This window comes from Mus pahari, chromosome 13 (genome assembly GCF_900095145.1).
Source record: "Mus pahari chromosome 13, PAHARI_EIJ_v1.1, whole genome shotgun sequence".
In the NCBI taxonomy this organism is placed as follows: Eukaryota; Metazoa; Chordata; class Mammalia; order Rodentia; family Muridae; genus Mus; species Mus pahari.
The window spans coordinates 6,583,880-6,603,373 of NC_034602.1; the positions used below are offsets into that span (position 1 = coordinate 6,583,880).

General features: G+C 47.5%; 2 protein-coding genes across 9 annotated transcripts in view; one reads left to right on the forward strand and one right to left on the reverse strand.

Moving 5' to 3' along the window:
* Bcl11a (BAF chromatin remodeling complex subunit BCL11A) overlaps positions 1 to 16,921 on the reverse strand; it is a 96,088-nt gene extending 79,167 nt beyond the window's left edge. For 4 of the 8 annotated variants that reach the window (XM_021211208.2, XM_021211206.2, XM_021211204.2 and 1 more), the window contains exons 1-2: positions 15,839 to 16,280; positions 8,655 to 8,984 (exon numbers count right to left, since the gene is read on the reverse strand). In XM_021211208.2, coding sequence (XP_021066867.1) covers positions 8,655 to 8,984; positions 15,839 to 15,893 — 385 coding nt within the window. In that variant the 5' untranslated portion in view covers positions 15,894 to 16,280. Of the gene's footprint in view, positions 1 to 8,654; positions 8,985 to 13,546; positions 13,595 to 15,838; positions 16,281 to 16,475; positions 16,548 to 16,859 lie in introns of those variants that run through there. The other 4 variants (XM_021211209.1, XM_021211207.1, XM_029544990.1 and 1 more) reach the window with 3 other exon arrangements.
* LOC115065210 lies at positions 16,255 to 19,190 on the forward strand. Its single transcript, XM_029544993.1, has one exon. It carries the CDS (start codon positions 17,690 to 17,692, stop codon positions 18,116 to 18,118), a length of 429 nt encoding a protein of 142 aa, XP_029400853.1. The 5' UTR covers positions 16,255 to 17,689; the 3' UTR covers positions 18,119 to 19,190.
* Positions 19,191 to 19,494: the final 304 nt, after the last annotated feature.

Below are 19,494 nucleotides of genomic sequence, written 5' to 3' on the forward strand. Positions count from 1 at the left end.
TTCCTGCCTGCTACCAGTCACACAGCTCTAAGATCAGAAGAAATACATAGTCTTTGAAGCTGCTCAAATGTTTTAGTTAAAAGGACAGCAGTTGTTTTCAAAGATCCAAGAGTATCTTTATCAGAATTAAATTTTTCCTTATTGATTTTCCCCTTTAACATAACAAAAACACAACATGAGAAGGTTACAATTTATTATTTTAAAAAATTTCAGCCTTGAAATGATTTTTCAGTAGTCGGTGCTCACTTTTAAATGTAAAAGAATAATCTTTTTAAATCTTAAGGTGGGATGGAGGAGAAGCTCCAGAGACTTTCATTCCAACATTGGTTAATACATTGTTTTAAATGTAAACGCAAAGGATTTTTGGCTGGGGCAGGGCTTAAAAAAGGTTCCTTGTGGCCAGTCCCTTAAATGTATGCATACCATGAAATCATGACATACGTGGAGTTGGGATGGGGAAGGCTCTATCTTTTGTCCAATGAGATGTTCTGTCTTTGAAACATAAAAGACTAGATTCAGCAAGTCAAGCATTGTGTCCAGCGAGTTAAGAATCTTCCCGAAAAATTAACAGGTGTGATTGCTTTCTTTAACGTTCTTGACCGCATCATTACCTAGCAAGAAAACAAGCAACTAATGAATATAAATTTGGTGGCCTGTGCTTAGTAGGATATGTGGTGGCCTGTGCTTAGTAGGAGGCTTCCCTGTGTGTTTTAAAAAGTTCGAAAACCAAAATGAAGGAAGCATTGGAGAGTCACAGCAGCACCTGTGTTTGTTTTCAAAGCACCTCTATGGGTTCCACAGAGTTCCACAGATAGTCCATTATTGATTTTAGTGGGAGTTTTTAATAGGTGAATTTGTGTCTATCTAAAGGCCAGATCAAATTGTAGGTGTAATCGTTCTTCACCAAAGTTAACGACAGTGAAGGTATAAACAAAAACTCATTGTGAGTGACCAAAGGCCTCCAGGTATTCCCTTCGTCAACAGACCTGCTCCAGGGCCCCAGTGGGAATCGCCTGGTGGAGACAGATCTGGTCCTGAACAACATGCTGCAAGCCTGTCTGGAGAAGGCACATGCAAGGCGCCTTTCTCACTGCTTACATTAGTCTCTACCTGAACATCTCAAGTCTAGGTGAGTGTAATTAGCACCCTTAAGACCTTAGTATTTACCTAGGTAGATTAAAAGGAGGGCAAGGAAGGCAGGAGCTAGGGGAGCTGTGGAAGGCCCAGCCCTCTGGTGCACGGGTCAGCTGCACACAGCACACGCCTTAGTGGAGCACCCTGCCCAAGTTAACCTTCCAGCAGGGTTGCATCACCCGCACAGTCCCTGGGGCAAGCCTGAGGAGACACCTCAGTTCCCTGGTCACAACTTCTAATTCCCCGGTTCTGGCAGCTTATTTTTCCAAGTGTTTTGTTTCAGGAAAACCTGTGTATTTTTCTTTGTATGTTTTGTGGATTTACCACAACTGGTTCTGACAGCTGTTGGTTCTGTTAAATGAACACATTATAAAAATTCTCTATAAAAACCTCAAGCAATAACAGACTCAAAAATATAATGGAAAAATATTTTAATGGAGCTCCAATTGAGAGTAGGTTTTTAAAAAGAAATATAAATAAAGGTATAGGAGTCCTTAAATCAGCAGTGTGGATGTGTGCATGTGTGTTTAATGGGAGAAGAGGGGTGTTGCAAATCACCACAAATATTTACACGGTAATCCCTTTGTTCAAATTTTGTAACAGAAAAAGCTCGAACCATGGCTATTTTAAATTTTAAATATTCAAATGCCTGTAATTAACCATATGAAACAAATTATGTTGAGTTTCTCCTCCATACCAGCAGAGAGAGAGAGAGAGAGAGAGAGAGAGAGAGAGAGAGAGAAGGAAAAGGGAAAGGAAAAGGAAAAGGAAAAGGAAAAGGGAAAGGGAAAGGGAAAGGGCAAAAAAGAAAACCTTAACTGGCTGGAGTGGACTGGGAGGCAGCAGAGTTGGGGAGACAACTCTGTGAGGAGGAATAGATGATGTTTTCATTTTGCTATAGATCAAAGCAGAACAAGCCGGGAACTGTAGCATAGCATGCATTCTTCCATCGCTGTCTCTCACACTGGGCTATCTAAGTTTATACAATTCCCTAGCCTAGCTGCATATTAAGCTCGCTGTGTACAGCTTTATTATGGTGCAGCAGTGGAGGAAGCATTAATATTCCAATGCCACATCTGACAGGGCATTTACATGCGCCCATCTGAGCGGCACCTGAGAGCCCCTCCAAGGTGCAGTAACTGTACGCCTATTGTAAAGGCAAATGAAGCTCACCTATTCCCTGCTGGGATCAGAAGTGACCTCGCCACCCCCCCCCCCATGCCTCAAATCCTTCCCTTGCCAACCTAACTCAATGCCATCTCAGAATGACGAATGAGCTCAGAAATAGACCCCAAGTTACTAACCCTGCTAAGAACAGCAAAATCCTCTGCTGAAATGTTTTAAAAATGCAGAGAGGAGTGCAGCTGGCCAGTAAAAGGCAGAGACAGAATCCAGCGAAGTCAATATGGAATACGTTACATTCAGAACTGATTAGAAATACAGTTCGATGTTTACCAGCTTCAGATTGAGTTTGGCATCAAGCGTATTGCCTTTAATAGTGCTGGCATTTTAGTATTATTATTATTATTTTAAATTTGCCTTTGGTCTCAGAGAACACATGTGGAGAGCTAAAGAATTCTTATTCGTCAGGTTGCATTTCCTGGAAATTAAGTTTGTGACAGAAAATGAGTCCAGTAGCAATAATATGGTTCGTGCTCAAATTAATTAGGTCATTGTTGCAAAAACTACATGGCAAATTACAAAGGTAAATTTACAGATATTGGCCGGGGCTCCAGACTCTTGGCAGCGAGAGGGAACAGCAGCTTAAGGGCACTGATTTACCTGGACCACTAAAGGAACAGAGAGGAGGCCACAGTGGTCAATTTTCTATTTGTATTACAAATAAAAAATACCAGTTATTCTCCATTAAATTATATAGTCTGCACATATTTTATGAACTTTATTAACATCCTCCAAATTAACACATAAAATAAAAACCTGTTTGAAATATTAAAAATGGGCCCTACACTAAAAAATGTATTTTTTCTTTGAAATAGAAACAGCGCGGACATAGTCATGACCCAAATAAAATCTGAACTAGCAGAAAGGTACCAAAGACCCTTGGTGATTAAATCTCACGCTAAATTGTGGCAATGTGCCAAACTCGGTCCAGCTTGATGCTAAGCGCTTTCTACTGAAAGGGGCCAGTACTACTGGGTCTTGAAGTGAATTTTGTCAAATAACTTCCTTGTGTCATAAAGGATGCAACCAAGAAAGATCACATAAGTGCCCAGTGACATCTTCCATGGGCTGTCCTTCTCCCTTCAATTTTTACATCTTCCCCCACAGGAAAGCCAAACTTTCTTACTCAGTGGCAACTATGAAGAACCATTTGCTCCGTGTCCTTTATTCAACACCACCAGGAAGACAGCATGAAAATCTAAAATCTGCATTCCATATTTGTTATGTGCCACAATTTAGCTCCCCCATGTTGGCCAAAGACAGAAGCTACAGTGTAAAACTAATGATTTTTTCAGGACTCTGAAATGTGCCATTAATGTGCCCAATTCGCCTCTCTTTGAACTGAAGGTGCCTATCCTGGCCCAGCCTGGCAGTTCTACATCCAGATGCATTTTCTAGCCCCTGAACAGCCCCACAGTTAAATGCCACACTCCCTGGGAGGAAGGCGTGCAAGGCATACTTCAGCTCCTTGAAAAAAAGAAAGTACACAACCTGCCCCACAACAAGGATGGGTTGATCTGAGAAATTACAGCACTTGCGGTTTTTGTTTGTTTGTTTTAGTTTTCACAGAATAAACAGAGGAGGGAGGGATGCTTTTTCCCCCTCTGCTCCTATTCTTGAAGTGAATACATATTTGTGTTTCCAATAAAAGGCCATTTTTACATTAACTGTCTGTAACAGCAGGAGACAGAAGAATGAGAGCACAGGCTCCACATCTCACACAGGATGCTCTCCATATCACGTGGGCCTAGTCTCAAAACTATTATTTCTGAAAGGTGCCCAGGAAGATGTGCAATGCATCTTTCCTGTGCCACCAAGAGGGTGACATCTGAGGAACTTTGAGATCCTTGTGATCTTCTATATGTTAAATTTTGTTTTTCTTTTTTGTCTTTCCAAAGTAAATTTAGCAACCATGCGAGCCACTGTGTTTAATTAAGCTTTCAAAAGTCCTCTAACAATGCCAACAATTGTAGGACACTTCTGCAGCTCTACCACGCAGTCACTGTGACAGTTCTATTTACAATGTGTCTTAGAGTCTCTCTGACATTGTACTTTGACAAAACATCCAAGCTGCCCATCCACAACCTTTCTCTGTCTTATTTACAAATACAGCTTGTATGCAGGACTCACAGTTCCACGCACATCAATCTGTGGGTAGTGGCCGCACAAGCACAGCCTAGCTATGAAAATGCTAAGTATTTGTTACAAAACAACATTCTCTGCTCTATGGGCTCTGGAGATAAATAAACAGTTGCCAGTATTTCACTTTGCTTTCTGAATGGCGGTGTTTTCTGGAGTTCGCTGCCACACTGAAAATTGACTTCGTAGATCAGTATTTCTTTTTATTCAGAATCATACAGATAAAGAGAAATGAAAAATAAGTAACCATAAAAGACTCTGCCATTTATAGTCTCATTTACAATTAATATACAAACGCATCCTTCCGTTTCTTCTGGGTAGAAGTGGGTACAGAGAAGGAAAGGGAAGTCGGCTCTGTAGACTGAAAAGTGTGGTGCTTGCTTCACCTGTAGGTAACATGCTAACATCATTGCTAAGAATTCCCTCTCCGTAGAGACCCTGTCTTACATATCCAGGTATCCGCTGTTCTGTGTAGGCAGGTGATTTCAAACACCCCCAATGGAAATGCCTGTATTCTGGATGTTGGGGGGAGAGACCCAATGTTCCATCAGTGGCAGCAGCTTCCCTGAACTTCAGCAGACTTGTGCTTTCCCATTCTGTTTAAAAGCTAACTTTATGATAGGCTAATCCTAATTTAAAGATCCCCGTGTGCAATGAGCCAAGACCGCAAGACTGACACTGTGAGACGGTCTGGGGTCTTTTCTGTGAAAGAAAACAGTTTTACGCCCAGTCATCTTCAATGGGTATTTCACTAATCACAAAATAAAAGACTCAAAAAATAGATAGAAAGCTCCGTCGGTCAAAGGCTGCTTCTATCTGATTTGGGGTATTTGACCTGCATATTGATGACTGGTCCACACACTATAAGCTGTTAACAGCCATTTAAATTAATACTGTTAAAATGCTCTCTGTGTCTCATAAGAGTATATGTGTATGTGTATGTGTGTATGTGTGTGTGTGTGTGTGTGTGTGTGTGTGTGTGTTTGTGTGTGTATGTTGCTCTGAATATCTAAACAAAATGGAGAAGCCAGCTTTGTTCAGTGCTTCTGGATATAGGTAGCACACATGTGCATAGCATATGAAAACACACACATCTCTCTAGTTATCAAGGGAAAGCATCCTACCAAAAAGAGAATGGTCAGCTTTGGGGGGCCTGAGCACAGCCAACATGCGTGCGACTTTACTGCAGCTCTTAAGGATGCTGTCTTACCCTCCTGTTTCAAAGTCCCAAATTCTAGGCTTTCCTTGGGAAGATTTCATTCCTGCTTTCTGCCTGTAAAATGGCACAGAGCACACAGTGAACTCAAATCTAACTTCTCTCATTTCATAACCCTTGCCTACTCAGCATGCTTAAGTGACTGTCTTTCATGGAGTTGCCAAGCACATTCTTACAGTCATCCATCAATATATTTCTTCCCCAATATAGACCACTGCTTCTCTCCTTATGACACACAGTTCAAATGTCTACTGCATGGTTACTGCTGGGAATCCTGGGAGCCCCGGCACAGAGAAGCCAGCTGAGAGGACACAGCCATCTTTCCAGAACTTTGCTTCAGGGGCAGCTGAGGTCCAGAGCATCATAATTTATGTACAATAGTAGAATGTTAATTTCACTACACAAATGCCTTAATTCATTACTGTGAATTATGAGAAGTCATGATTCTAGTCATGATCTCACTTTGAGATGTGACTATGATGTTTATGTTCAGCCAATACTAGGATAAGAGCAGGTGATTAAACAGCATGAAGGAGCCAAGGTGTTGCAATGACTTGGGCATGAAAGGTTTACCTCTCCTGGACTGCATGTGTGCACTGTGAGTATGTGAGCCACCTCTGGATTGCATGTGTGGCCTGTGAGTATGTGAGACACCTCTGGATTGCATGTGTGGCCTGTGAGTATGTGAGACACCTCTGGATTGCATGTGTGGCCTGTGAGTATGTGAGACACCTCTGGATCGAATGTGTGGCCTGTGAGTATGTGAGACACCTCTGGATCAAATGTGTGGCCTGTGAGTATGTGAGACAGCTCTGGATCGAATGTGTGGCCTGTGAGTATGTGAGACACTTCTGGATCAAATGTGTGGCCTGTGAGTATGTGAGACAGCTCTGGATCGAATGTGTGGCCTGTGAGTATGTGAGACACCTTAGGTGGCTTTCCATTTCAGGGAAACAATTCACCGTTAGCCCTGCAAAACAGATTTCAAATGTGCACCCTTTCTCTTTTCTCTCTAGATTCTGCTACCATACCATAATAGTTTTGAAATACCATGGAATCATTATGACAACCAGTTAAGGGCTATTTCCTTCCCTGCACATCTATGTAAAGTCCCAACTACACAAGTAAAAAGCCCTAACTATTTATCTGAAGGCTTCCCTGAGTCTTCACATTCCTCTTGTAAATACAGAGGCCCTGATTTTCAAACTGGCTAACCTGAAACTGAAAAGCTATTTAGGCCTTCCGGAGTATGTGTGGTTTTAATTCTTGCCTGACAGACACTGTGTTTTGTCTTTTAAACGAGCAGCTCGATATGTAAATATGATGTTACATCACACAAGCCTTACTCCATATTTGGTGATTTAGCAAGGCTTTGGATCTCCAAAGATGACAAATCCCCTTCCGCCTGTTCTTGCCTGCTCTTGCTTCATTAATCATGCCTTACACTTCTGTTCCTTCTCCTTCCAGTCACAAGGCAGCACATGGAAATGGTCATTGTCATATCCTACAGGGAGGTGGGGGAGATAAAAATCTTAACCTCCATGTCTCAGAAGCTTCTAGAAAAATACTCAACACACACAGCGTTCCTGGCAAGCAGATTCCTCACTTCACTAAAGGAAAATAGTTGAGTATTGTTCCAGAAAGCATAAAAGAAAAAAGAAGAAGATAGAAAATGCCACACTTGATCTTAATGATCAAATTCCAGATTTGGGGGAGGAGCAATGTGACATTTAATTCCCCCTTCCCTGCCACCCCCTCACCCCCAGTTCAATTCCATGGTCCACCTGTATCAGAGACAAGTTCCAGAAAGTCTTGTGACTGACTATCTACCTTTCCAAAAATGAACACACCTGCTTTTGGAGGGTGGGGCAATGCAGAGAAGGAGCTGCCTCCCAGATGCGGAAACCCTGTCCCCACAGAAGCAGCTTTTGCTTTGTCTACATGCTAAAGCAGACAGTGTTCTAAGAACCACTACCTAGTGATGCTGTTTATCACTAGGGCAGGGAATTAAATTCCCTCTGTTAGCTTCTAATTCCTTTTCCCTGGAGCTGCCGAGAAACGCACACCTAGCTACCTCCTTGGTAAAATTTAACCGAGAGAGAAAGAAAGCTGTTAAATATGTGCATGCATTTTTTTTTTCCAAGAAAATTTTTACATTAGGCTAGGGAAGAAACTGTGGAGACTGGACTGGACATTTGTAAGGGTGACATGTGGCTGTGTAAACCACAAACAAAATCAAGATACATCTGTCAAAACCACATCAGAAACAAGAGAGAACGCAGGGGAGCATTTATCACTGAGCTGAGGAGGCAGGCTGCAGGGAGCAGCCGTTCCTGTCAAACCAACCTTTTGAAATTTCCAACATGCCCTTAAACTTTTCGAGTAAGCATGTCTGTGCGCTTCAGCAACTGCCCTCTCTACTCTGGCCTGGCCAGTCGAAAATGGCATCTTAAAGTCAAGGTCACTGTGTCATCCCAGCACGGGGCTGTGTTTAATTACAGCCCCATACAGGCTGACAGCCAATATGGATCCAAGGCTAGCCCTGGAGCCCAGTTAACTCTTTCTAGCCCTTCAGACTAGTTATTGGCTCAACGGCAGATGCCTGTGTGGTTACCTTGCGTCTGATACATCCCCAAGGCCATAAGTGGACACTGGAAACTGAGCTAGGTGTGGTGTGGTAAGGTTCAACACTTTAAAATAGGAGGCAGGCAAGGGGAAGAGTGTGGGCATCGTCAGAGCCAGGCGAGGACGTCTCGGGTGTGTGCCTTTCCCACCTGCATCTGACTCAGTAAAGTAGGAAACAATTTATTTTCAGAGTTCTGGACAGAAGCCACGTGAATGACTACTTAACATTATAAGGCTGCCATAGACAGTCACAGGGAGCAGTACAGACAGACTTCACCTCCTTCCTGCTTGACTACAACGCCTCTGCAAACAAACAGAAACCATGCAAACCGTTTTTCCTCCTTTGCTTCCCATTTACCTGCTATGTGTTCCTGTTTGGGGCAAATTCCTCTAGATGACGTTGATAAACAATCGTCATCCTCTGGCGTGACCTGGATGCCAACCTCCACAGGATTGGATGCCTTTTTCATCTCGATGGGAGAAGGGGAAGGCGGCTTATCCACACCTTTTTCTAAGCAGAGGCTGCCATTGCATTGTTTCCGTTTGTGCTCGATAAAAATAAGAATGTCCCCCAGTGGGAAATTCATCTGGCACTGCCCACAGGTGAGAAGGTCATGGTCCCCTTCTGGAGCTCCCAATGGGCCATGGTCTGGTTCATCATCTGTAAGAATGGCTTCAAGAGGTTCGGCTGTGGTTGAAGAAACAAAAGCACAATTATTAGGGAACCAGTGGGGAGAGAAAAGGGGAACACACATTCTCAATCCCACCCCTACCTCACCAGACTAGAACAAGTGTTTGGAGCAGCTTCTACATAATACCCAGAAAATGTGGACATAGGCAACAAATGCTCTGGAGGTATCAATAATTAAATCTATCAGTGAGGTTGCCCATCATGTACTAAAGGAAATCCCTCCAACTTGGATAACTCCAGAGAACACACACACACTATATTAGAAAGAATGTGATTTAACAGTTAACACACACACACACACACACACATTATATATATATATATATATATACACACACACACACATACTGCTTAAATAATAACTACGGGGAAAAACGAGCTGAAACCAATTTTGCTCCCCTCCCCCCAGCCCCATACAGTAGGTTGTCTATTGTGCCCAAGATTAGAGAAAAAGGCGAATGAGCACAGGCAGCCTTTGTGTGTGAATCTCTGTACTGTACACACATGGCTTCCACACAGAAGGCTGCTGCAGCCACACAGGACTGCCACATTTGCACCGCAGTCTACCCATCACAACGAGGTGAACTTCACAGTGCTAACATCTCCCTGCCCTCTCAGCTACAAAATTCAAGGAACATCACATTCACTGACAGGTCTTCCCAAACATGTTCCCTAAATGGGATACTTCTGAGTACTTAAGAAAATAAGCCAATTAGTCATGTTTTTTTTTTCATCCTGAAGAAAAGAATGTTTAAAATAAATGTGTTTGTGCTTGGTGGCATCCATGACATTAAAAATCAGAGTGGACACCCAAGCTCCATACTTCAGAAGACCGAGCGCCTTTTCTTTGGAGTTGAGATGCTTTACCTAATGTAGTCAGAGGTGACGAATTTTCTGAATGAGCTCCAGAATGCTTCATTATGGGACTCTGGCTGCACACATCACCACAGCAAACGTTATAACAAGGCAGACACGCCTTGCTTCCCTGTTTGCATGGATTTTTTTTAACTTTGCACCCTGGCATCTATTTGAGTAGCTTTTATCATTTTTTTTTTAACCTCAAAAGTCGAGAAAGGAGAGCTGGAAAATCTTGCTCATAGTATCTCCTTAAAAAGAAAAGAAAAACTAAAACTAAAAAAAAAATAAAAAAATAAAATTCACAAAATACAAACCATGTCCAGGATGCTGCCAGTTAATGAAAGAGAAGCAGAAAATGTACAAGTCTTAAACAGTTAATCAGTCTGACCTTCTTTAGCAAGCTGCCAATTTCACATTTAATGAACTTAAAGCCACAGAGAATCAAAAAATAGATTTTAATTTGAGTGTAGAATATTGGAACAGATTTTGATAAAGTGCAAAAATCCAGTGAACTCAGGTTAAATTTATTTCAACCCTACCCAGGCTAGATATGGAGGGGGAAGATCTGGAGTAACTCCCAGATGTGTTGGGTGAAATAATATTGAGAGAGTCCTGCCTAAGCTGCACCTGGGCTCAAGTAGGACATGTCATAATTTCTAGCCTTTGGTACGCCTCCTAATTTAACATAGGTCACCGTAGGAATATGAAGGTTAGGTTATCTCCCTCCTAACGGAGGCAACAAAGTAAGCACGTATGTCCCTTTGCCCAACACCCTGATCAAAAGGCACATACGGAATGCACGAGCATGCTTTTCAGATAAAGGAGGCGAACGGAGGGACCTGCTTCTGCTTTGTGTCTCTATGTCATTTTTCTCTGCATTTGCTTTCATTTTGAGCAAGTGAGGAGTGGGAAGTCTTGATCCATGATATCTGCTATTTGAGCTACAAATTTTAAGTGAACATTGGCAAATGTGGCCTTTTCTGCTGCTGGTGTTTAGCTACAAGTTCTGAGGTTGAGAGACTGAAAGGCTCAGGGGGTAAAAAAAAAAAAAAAAATTCTTCTAGTAAAGGTAAAACATTTTTGAAAATCCTCTGGTGAGGATTCCTGCTGGGTGTTGTTGTTGTGGTTGTGGTTGTTCCCAGGGTCTGCTGGATCTCAGAATGTAGAAACAGTATTTAGAAGCAAAGAGGATAGTCTCTTAGATACCAAATAGTTAAAGGTAATTTGGTACAAAACAGACTTGGTTAAGTCTTCTAAACGTAGTGACTGAACTGAGTTACAATCAAGACTAGGAAATGAAGTGGTAATTCACAGGTTGCTGGTTACACCTCCACATTTCACCTAATTAATTTTATAGGAGGCAAAGTTCTTGAAAATAACAAGATGATCAAATGTACAGATATAAAACCTGTAACCTCAACATTTTCTATGCTCTTAACGTAAATTATTGCTAATTACCAAGAATTCTATCCTAATGTATGAAATGCATTTAACATCCGTCTCCCTGAAAAACATTTGCCGAGTAATATGCAGAGAAATATCAAACCGTGTTTTTATTGTTGCTGCTGCATTATTTAAAAAAAAAAAAAACATACCAAATGGGGCACAAAGAAAATATGAAAATACAATTCTCTTACAGCAAGCAGCCCAGTGATTTGCATTGACATCTCTCAGTGGTGATCAGCATTTCCTTTCTGGCCATCAGATAATTTCTCTGTATTTTAATGCAAATTCCCCATCCCCTAAAAACATTCCTAACCTCAGCCATTTTTACCCCCTCCCTTCAATTCAACTCCATCCTAATTCTCCCCTACAATACCACCCTTTCTAAGCTTGGGCCTAACTCGGTACAAAGCGGGGAGTCATCGATTGAAGTGGAAGGGAGTGGACAAATCATCACAATAATTAGCAGCGAATTCTCTCTACAAGGAGAGGAAGACAAAATAAAATGTTTCTGTTTTCAGCAAGAGAGACTGGATGGCCTCAGTATCCCAGCGACAGCAGACCAATATATTTATATATTCATGTTTATTTCTCTCTCTTCTCCCACCCCCCCCCCGCGCGCCGTCCTCCCCCTTCCTCGTTACAAACATAAAAAGAAGAGGCAAAATCCTTATAAGAAATGTTGAGAAGAGGCAAGGAAACCAGGGGGGAGGGGGAGGAGAGAAGGGAGCCGTGTCTCTCCCAAGTTTGTTTTCCAAGTGGATTTTTCTACACGCGTTAAGCGTTAAAGCAAAAGGAGACTGAAAATCGGAGAGGCTAAGCAAAGAAACAAAAGCAAAGCCAAGGGCTGCAGGCCCCGGGCCGGGGCCCTGCGGGAGTAGGCCGCGCAGAAAGTGAACTTAGGCGCCCGGGCTCCGAGGCACAAAGCAAGCAGCCACCTTCCAGGCTGCAGGCTCTGGCCGCGCGCGCTGCGAACACGTGCAGCAGCGGCCTCCAGGTCCACAGTCCCAGCTTGGAGGCGGCCGGTGGCCCTGGGACCCGGCTGCTGCCTCCACGCCCCTGCAGCCGGCAGCCGCTGAGCGCAGGATCCCTGAACTGGTCGGTTGTTGGGAAAAGGAAGTAAGGTTTGGAAAACTGAGCTGGATAACCTGATCAAGTCCTCGCGCACACCCTGAGCGCGGGTCCTGAAATTCATTCTGTGTACACAGGCTAACACTTTTACTTTGGAAGATCTGTGCAAATGTGTTTCGCCCGCAATTCCGGGCACCGTGTGCGCGCCAGGCGGCGACCGCGGTTATTCATTATTAATGACGCTGCTAGCCCGCATCATTATGATGATAACTATTACTATTGTTGTGATTTCGGGCTTCCAGGCGAGAGCTGCAGGAGGCGGGGAGGGGGAGCGTTGGGTTGCCAAGCCGTCCGGTATGCCTGCGGTGGCCGCAGAGACTTGCGCTCTGCGCGGGGAAGGGAGTGGAAAAAGTGAACCTAAAAGCCAAGGGCAAACTTGCAACATCCCTGTGTTCGGCCATGCCCCTAAGCTCAAGAGAGCACTCTCCATCCCTAGCCACCAAAAATGCCTTCCCTGAAAGGACCCTAGAGTGCACCCGGCTCCCCGCCGGGAGCTCCCGAGTCCTCACGCACGTGGGGGTGTCGGCTGCGCGCCCCAGCGCTTCTCCACGGCCTTAGCCAAAGCCTTTTTTTTTTAAGTCAAAATGAAGAACAAAGACCTAAGGGGTAATGGGGGGTGGAGAAAGGGAATTCAGCCTAACCGTTCGTTGCCCCCCACCCCCACTCTCCCAACGCTCGTCCCTCCCCCGCCGAGAAACGCCGGGCAGGGGGTGGGGGAGGCTCTGGTACAGGTTCAAGTTCGTGGAGCTTTTCTTGATCTTGTTCTGCCTCCTAGCGACCAAATGCCTCATTCAGTCCACGTAGCTGAGGACAGGGCGGGGGGGGGGACCTGGGGGCACCCTATGGACTGGCAGGCTCCTGCCCTTTAAGCACCCAGAAAATGAAAGTGATCTCTGCAATACCCTCCATCTAGCCTCCTAGTCCAGTGTTCTCCCCGGGACAGGAGCGAGATTAACCTTCCCAGCCTGGAGAGTCCCAGAAGAGACCCAAGTGGGAGGAGAGTACAGAGCAGCTCCGACTGCGCCTCCCAGACTGTCCCTCGCGCCCCCCCATTGCATCCTTCCTTAAGTCCCAGTGTCCTGGCTTTCCCGAGTCCTGCGAACACTGCCCTTCCTTCCCGCCGGTACCTGGCCGGGCTGTAACTTCACACCGTCGCGCGCTGCGTCTGCTCTGTATCCGGCGCGGCCGGTGGGAGTGGGGGCGGGGGAGAGCGGCGAGGGAGAGATGCGCGGGGGTGGGGAGAGGGAGGGCCCCGCAACGTGCCAGGGCGGGGGAGCTCCCGAAGTGTGTGACAAGTTCCAGGGCCCAGAGGGGAAAAAAATTCAATTCCCAATGAGCACCCCTCCCTCGACAAATGCAGAAAGACATAGGGGATCCTTCAAGCGTTCGTCGAAAATTAAGAGTCATGAGTGAGAAAGGGTTTGAAGGGGGACTGAGGGGGGAAGCTCCATGCCTTTCCTTACTGGACTCAAACTTCTAAGTGCCCACCACCCGCCTTTCCCAGAACACCTCAGGTGGAGATAATCGTCACAGCCACTAACACTTTACATAAACTCACAGAAACCCCTGACCAAGATGGGCCCAGGGTGGAGGGCAAGTACCCAAAGGAAGGGCTCTCTGAGTCCGGGGACCCTGCACCCCAAAAATGCATACTCGACACACTTCTCCTGCCCCGCCCCTCCTCAACCTAGCCAAGAAACTGCTTTGGTCCAAGACGCTACTGGCCAGATAGGGGAGTTGGGGGGCGGGGGGGAAGCACGTGGTAATCTCTCAGTCGCCCAGAGTTAAAGACAAGAGGACTCTAAAAGAGTACCCCGGTGTAGTGGAGGGGACTAGCAGAACTCGCCTTTACAGCTGCTTAACAAAATAAAAATGTTTTGCAAAACCGAGTTTGATCCAGCTGCTTTCACTGTCTGAGAGCTCGGAGGGAGGTTTCGGTATTGTGCTAGGGGCGGACCAGAGCGCAGGCCCGGCTGGCGGAGTCGCAGCGTGGCCTGCTGCTGTGCCTGGCGGGTGGGCGGCGAGCGCTGGGTGGGCGATCCCGACTCCAGACTGGGACACGGCGAGGTCGGGCGAGGCCCAGCCGCTGCGGCCGCCTGCTCCGGGGCTGCCGCGGCGCGCTCCGTCCTCTGTCTGTTTGTTGGCAGGAGGCTCCCGCACACGCGGTGCTTGTAAACATTCAGACACGAGATTTTTCCCAATCAAAATCCACTTCCACTTTTTTTGAAAATCTTCCAAAAAATAGTAAGAGGAGGGAGTTCCTCTCTCCCTCTCCATGCCGCCAGCGCTCTAAGTTTGCAACTTGGTGGGGTTTGGGGGAAGGGGTGTCAGGGATTATTTTTTCTTTTCTTTTCTTTTTTTCCTCTCTTTTCTCTATTAAAGACTGTGGAATTTCTGCAGGGGAGAGGGTGCGAACTAATCTGAGGAAAGAGGTGGAAAATACGACTGGCAGAATGTTTGGCTTCTTTGGGGGAGCAAGAAATTGTACATTCTCTTGCGTTACTTTAATTTTTTATTATTATTATTTATTTTGCGCATCTTCTGCTCACCCAGGAGGGGCGGGCAGCAGCAACCCGCAGGCGGAGACTCCTGCGCCCTCCCTCCCTCTACCGCGTGCCCCTGGCCGCCTCCTCTCTCGGCCCTTGCTCTTGCCCTTCGGCAGCGGTGGCGGCGCAGGAGGGCAAGCGCGAGGAGCCCGCACAAAAGGCGGCGGGACAAACACCCACCTCCGGCCGGAACAAAAGACGGCAGCGCCGGGCGCGACTCCGATCCTTCCCGGTCACCCGGCCTTCCCAGTCGCTGCAGCCCCTCTCCGGACTCAGCTGACTGGGAAGCGCCGGGGGCCCTCTTCTACAGTCCCACTTTCATACTATTGTGGGGGTGACTACTTTCCTCCCACGGCACACTTGACCGTGCACACGTTGGCGTCCTGAGGCCGGTCTCACCTCTTTTCTCCCCAGGAATTGTTTTTTAGACTTGACTCCCTCCCTCCCCTCCCTCCATTTTCCTATAGTGAAGTGGAAACAACCCCCTTTCCTTCAAGCTCCCACCCCCAGGTTTTCATGTGAGTGTCCGCATCCTTGGCATTGTTCATTATTTTTGCAAAAGTAGGGTAGAAATCATTGCATTCCTTTTTGAAAGAAGAAATAAAGCGGCGGAAAGAAGGAAAGAGGAGGAGTCGATATTTTATAAAAATTAAAAGGTGCGTGCCGTCTCAAAAGTGCACACGGTTCTCGTTTGAGAGGGGATGGGGGGCTTTTTCCCTTTTTAATCTCTTTTTTACTTCGACTACCGAAGGTTTTTCACCTGAAAAAATTTTAATGCATGCACACACCCCTCTCTTAACCTCACTCTTGCTTAGCGTTCCGCGCGCCCTCGTGATTATTAATAATTATTATTACTATTATTGGGTTACTTACGCGAGAATTCCCGTTTGCTTAAGTGCTGGGGTTTGCCTTGCTTGCGGCGAGACATGGTGGGCTGCGGGGCGGGCGGCGGCGGCGGCGGCGTGCGGACGACGGCTCGGTTCACATCGGGAGAGCCGGGTTAGAAAGAAGGAGACTCCAGAGAAAATATCTTCATCAGTGCCTTTTGACATCCAAAATAAATTAGAAATAATACAAAGATGGCGCAGGGAAGATGAATTGTGGGAGAGCCGTCATGGCTTTTTTTTTTTTTTTTAAGGAAAAAAAAGAGAGAGAGGAAGAGAGAAGAGGGATAGAGGGAGAGAGAGAGATGAAAAAAATGGCAAAAGCCCCCCTGAGCTGCAAGTTCAAGTGCGGACGTGACGTCCCTGCGAACTTGAACGTCAGGAGTCTGGATGGACAGAGACACACAAAACATGGGCAGGGCGAGCAGGAGAGAAGGGGAGGAGGGAAGGGGAAGCTCACACCAATGGACACACATCAGGGGCTGGACATGAAAAAGAGACCAGGACAAGCCAATGGCCAGTGCGGGGCGGGGGAGGTGCGGGGCGGGGGGCTCCGCAGGCGCCAGACGCGGCCCCTGGGGGGAGGGGCGGGCAGAGGGGAGGGGGCTCTGGGGCGGCTAGCTCACCAGTGGCCGCAGCGAGCGCCGCGGCTGTGGCGTGGCCCGGAGAGAAGAAAGGGGCGGCGGGGTGGGAGGGAGGAGGGAGGGGAGCAAGACTTGCGCCCCGCTCCACTCCCCCCGACACACACACACACTCACCGACCCTAAAATGAAAAATTATTGAAGTGGGGGGTGGGGGCAGAGTGCTCCCGGACGCCCCAGCCCAGTCAAGAGAGGCACGGGCGGAGGAAAACCAGGTAGAGTAGGTCCCGGACACCCTCCTCTGTGCGCACACCCACTTCCCCTCCCCGCCAGGGGACGCCGAGGGCCGGAGTGCTAGCCCGGAGCTCGTGGCAGCGCTCGGGAAACTTTGCCCAGTGAAAGCTAGGAAAGAAAAAAAAAAAAAATCACCCGAAGTTGAGAGCTGAGCCTCCAAGTTAAGAGCTCCGCAGCGGGCTAGGGGAGGCGTGCGGGAGCGCGCTGGCGAGAGAAATCCAGCCCAAGTTTGGAGGGTCGCGTGTCCGGAAAGCTAGTGCCAGGGCCCGGGGAAACCGACGCCGCCTGGAGAGAGGCGGTTGGGGCGAGGCTGACGGCGCAGGCCTAGGCTCCAGGGCCGGGAGCGAGCCCCCAAGACCAAGTCAGGGACCCGGGATCTGAGTGACCCTACAAACAGTCGGGAGCTGAATGCCACAGAAGCCCTGAATCCCCAGCTCCCGAGGCTTACAGAAACAGAAAGATCGGAATACATAGACCGTGAAGCCAGATTCCGGGTGTGTTTCAGTCCTCAGAGGGGAGCACTCGGGGCCGGGGCTCGAGGCGCCCAAGCGTCCACCTCTGCGGCCCGAGGACAAAGCACGGGTAGCCCCAAGAGCTCGGGTCTCTGGGAACCTGCTTGCCGCGCTGCAGGAGGTCCTGGAGCCTGAATCCGGGGAGAGACACACCCCCTCCCACTCCAGGGCAACTGCGAAAGCACTGAGCGAAGGAAAGAAAATGTTTCTTAAGGACAGAACACAATTGTTCTAAGCTGTTACTCGGGGAAAGAGAAAATGGGGAAAGGAAAGAAAACTGGCTAGCAGGAGCTGCGGTGAGACCACGATGGTAAGGCCCTCGGGACACCGCAGCGCTGCCCAGACGACAGCAGCCACCGCACACACCCGGGACCCCGGAACCCCTGGGTTCCCTCAGCAGACCTTCCCTGGAAATTAGGGAAGACCTGTTGGAAATAAACCCCTGTCTCTTTAATGCACACGCGCGCGCGCGCGCTGCCGCTGTCAAAAAGCGGGCTTCGCTCTGGCGTGGGATACTTTCAGTTTTACGTAAAATATACAGCAACAGCACCCCCTGCGATTGGAAAGTTTATTCAGAAACGTGCTGCAAAGTCCCCCAGCGTCTCCCGCCTCCCAGCCTCCCAGCCAGCCTGCACCACCCTGCAGCCGCCGCCGCCGCCGCCGCAGCAGCCGCAGCAGCAGCAGCGCAGCAGCAGCAGCAGCCGCAGCAGCAGCAGCAGCCAGGGAGACCGCGCTACCGGTCCAAATCTAGCAGCGCCCAGCGGGGGCGGGGAATGGACGGAGTCCCTGGGAGGCGCCGAGGGCTCTGGGTGGAGACCCGAGCTGCAGGTGGACGTCTGTGAGTCTCTGCAGAGCCAGGAGCCTTCCTCCCCTCTCCTCTAGAGCCTGCACCCAGCGACCCCGCACCCCTCCTCTGAGAGGTGTCGTTTCCGTAAATTCACCCAACCGCCGGGGGATTGTATTGTTTTAAGGCAGGGCCCCGGGCTCACACACTCTCGCCCACCTCCCAGCCTCACAGCCTTGTGGCTGTTTATTCCTGTGTCTTAGGAAAGTTTCAAACCTATTAGAAAATGGCTCGCCTGACTGGGCGAAGCTTCGGGCCCCTCTGAGGAAGAAACACAGATTTTGATGCCCAACGTTAGGAGAGCTGTGGGCTAAGCTGTTTTGGGGGATGCAGTTTCCCTCTAGCTGATTTTCCTTGGGTGGGGGGTGTCTTGAATTCGGTTTGAGGAGCAGGAAGACTATTGCAGTAACTGCACGACACCGTTTCCCCTTTTCACTGAGTTCTTCAGAGCAGGTCAGCATCTCTTCCTCTGTTTTTTTTTTTTTCCTTGTTAAATCAGCCTTAGAATCACCAAATGAATGTCGCCACGGGAGGTGGGAGGGGAGGGGCCACAGGGGTGGACCTCTTCAGGGTGAGAGGAGAGTAGAAGAAAGTACAACCCAGAGGCCTCGGGAAGATAAATAAATAAATAAATAAATGCCTCTTCAGGTAACAATACTGAGCCAGACTTCTTCAAGACGAAGCTGGGCAGATTTGAATCTTGCTCTCATCCATAAAAGTCTGTACAGAAAGGAGACAGATACATGGACAAATTATGTTGTAGAAATACATACTGTATATGTGTAATTTATATATAATGGTATGTATAAAGCTTTTCAGGGTTGGCTGTAGTGTAAAAAGTAATGACTTTATTACCTCTGAAAGGTTCTGCGGTTCACATTTAACAGCCTTCTGAATTACAATTCATTACACAATCGCGTGCTCTCTGAAACCAGCACCTTATCAGGGCCGCTATCTGTGGTTATTTCCAATAAATAACTGGCAGCATTTTATTGATTTTCTTTTTTAAAAAAATCATAGGAAATTAAGCACTTAGTAACAAGTAGGTCCGCCGTGTTACTGCACTTGTTTCAGATTCCAGGGGGTTCCTTTGAAAGCCACATCTTAAAACATACATTTAAAAAAAAAGCTGCTTGCCCTGGTTGCCAGTGCAAAGGTAAGCGACACCGTTTCCATGATTAACATATAGTTAATTTCTCCATCATGAAATGCCCAGGGTGAAATGGGACCTGCCCTCTGCTCCCGCCCCTCCCCCAACCAGATTTCACCCAGCCCAGAAAAATAAGGCTGTGCGTCGGCATTTAGTCTGTTTTTGCCCGCCCCCCTCCGGGTTCCTAGTGCTCCAGGGTACCGGTGACGCCCCTCCCTTCTCACTGATGGATATTCACCCGAGCGCCTGAAGGTGGGGGAGGGG

Excerpts from the sequence above, each read along its gene's own strand:
- LOC115065210 (XM_029544993.1), top strand. The coding sequence starts at position 17,690 with ATGCACACGCGCGCGCGCGCGCTGCCGCTGTCAAAAAGCGGGCTTCGC.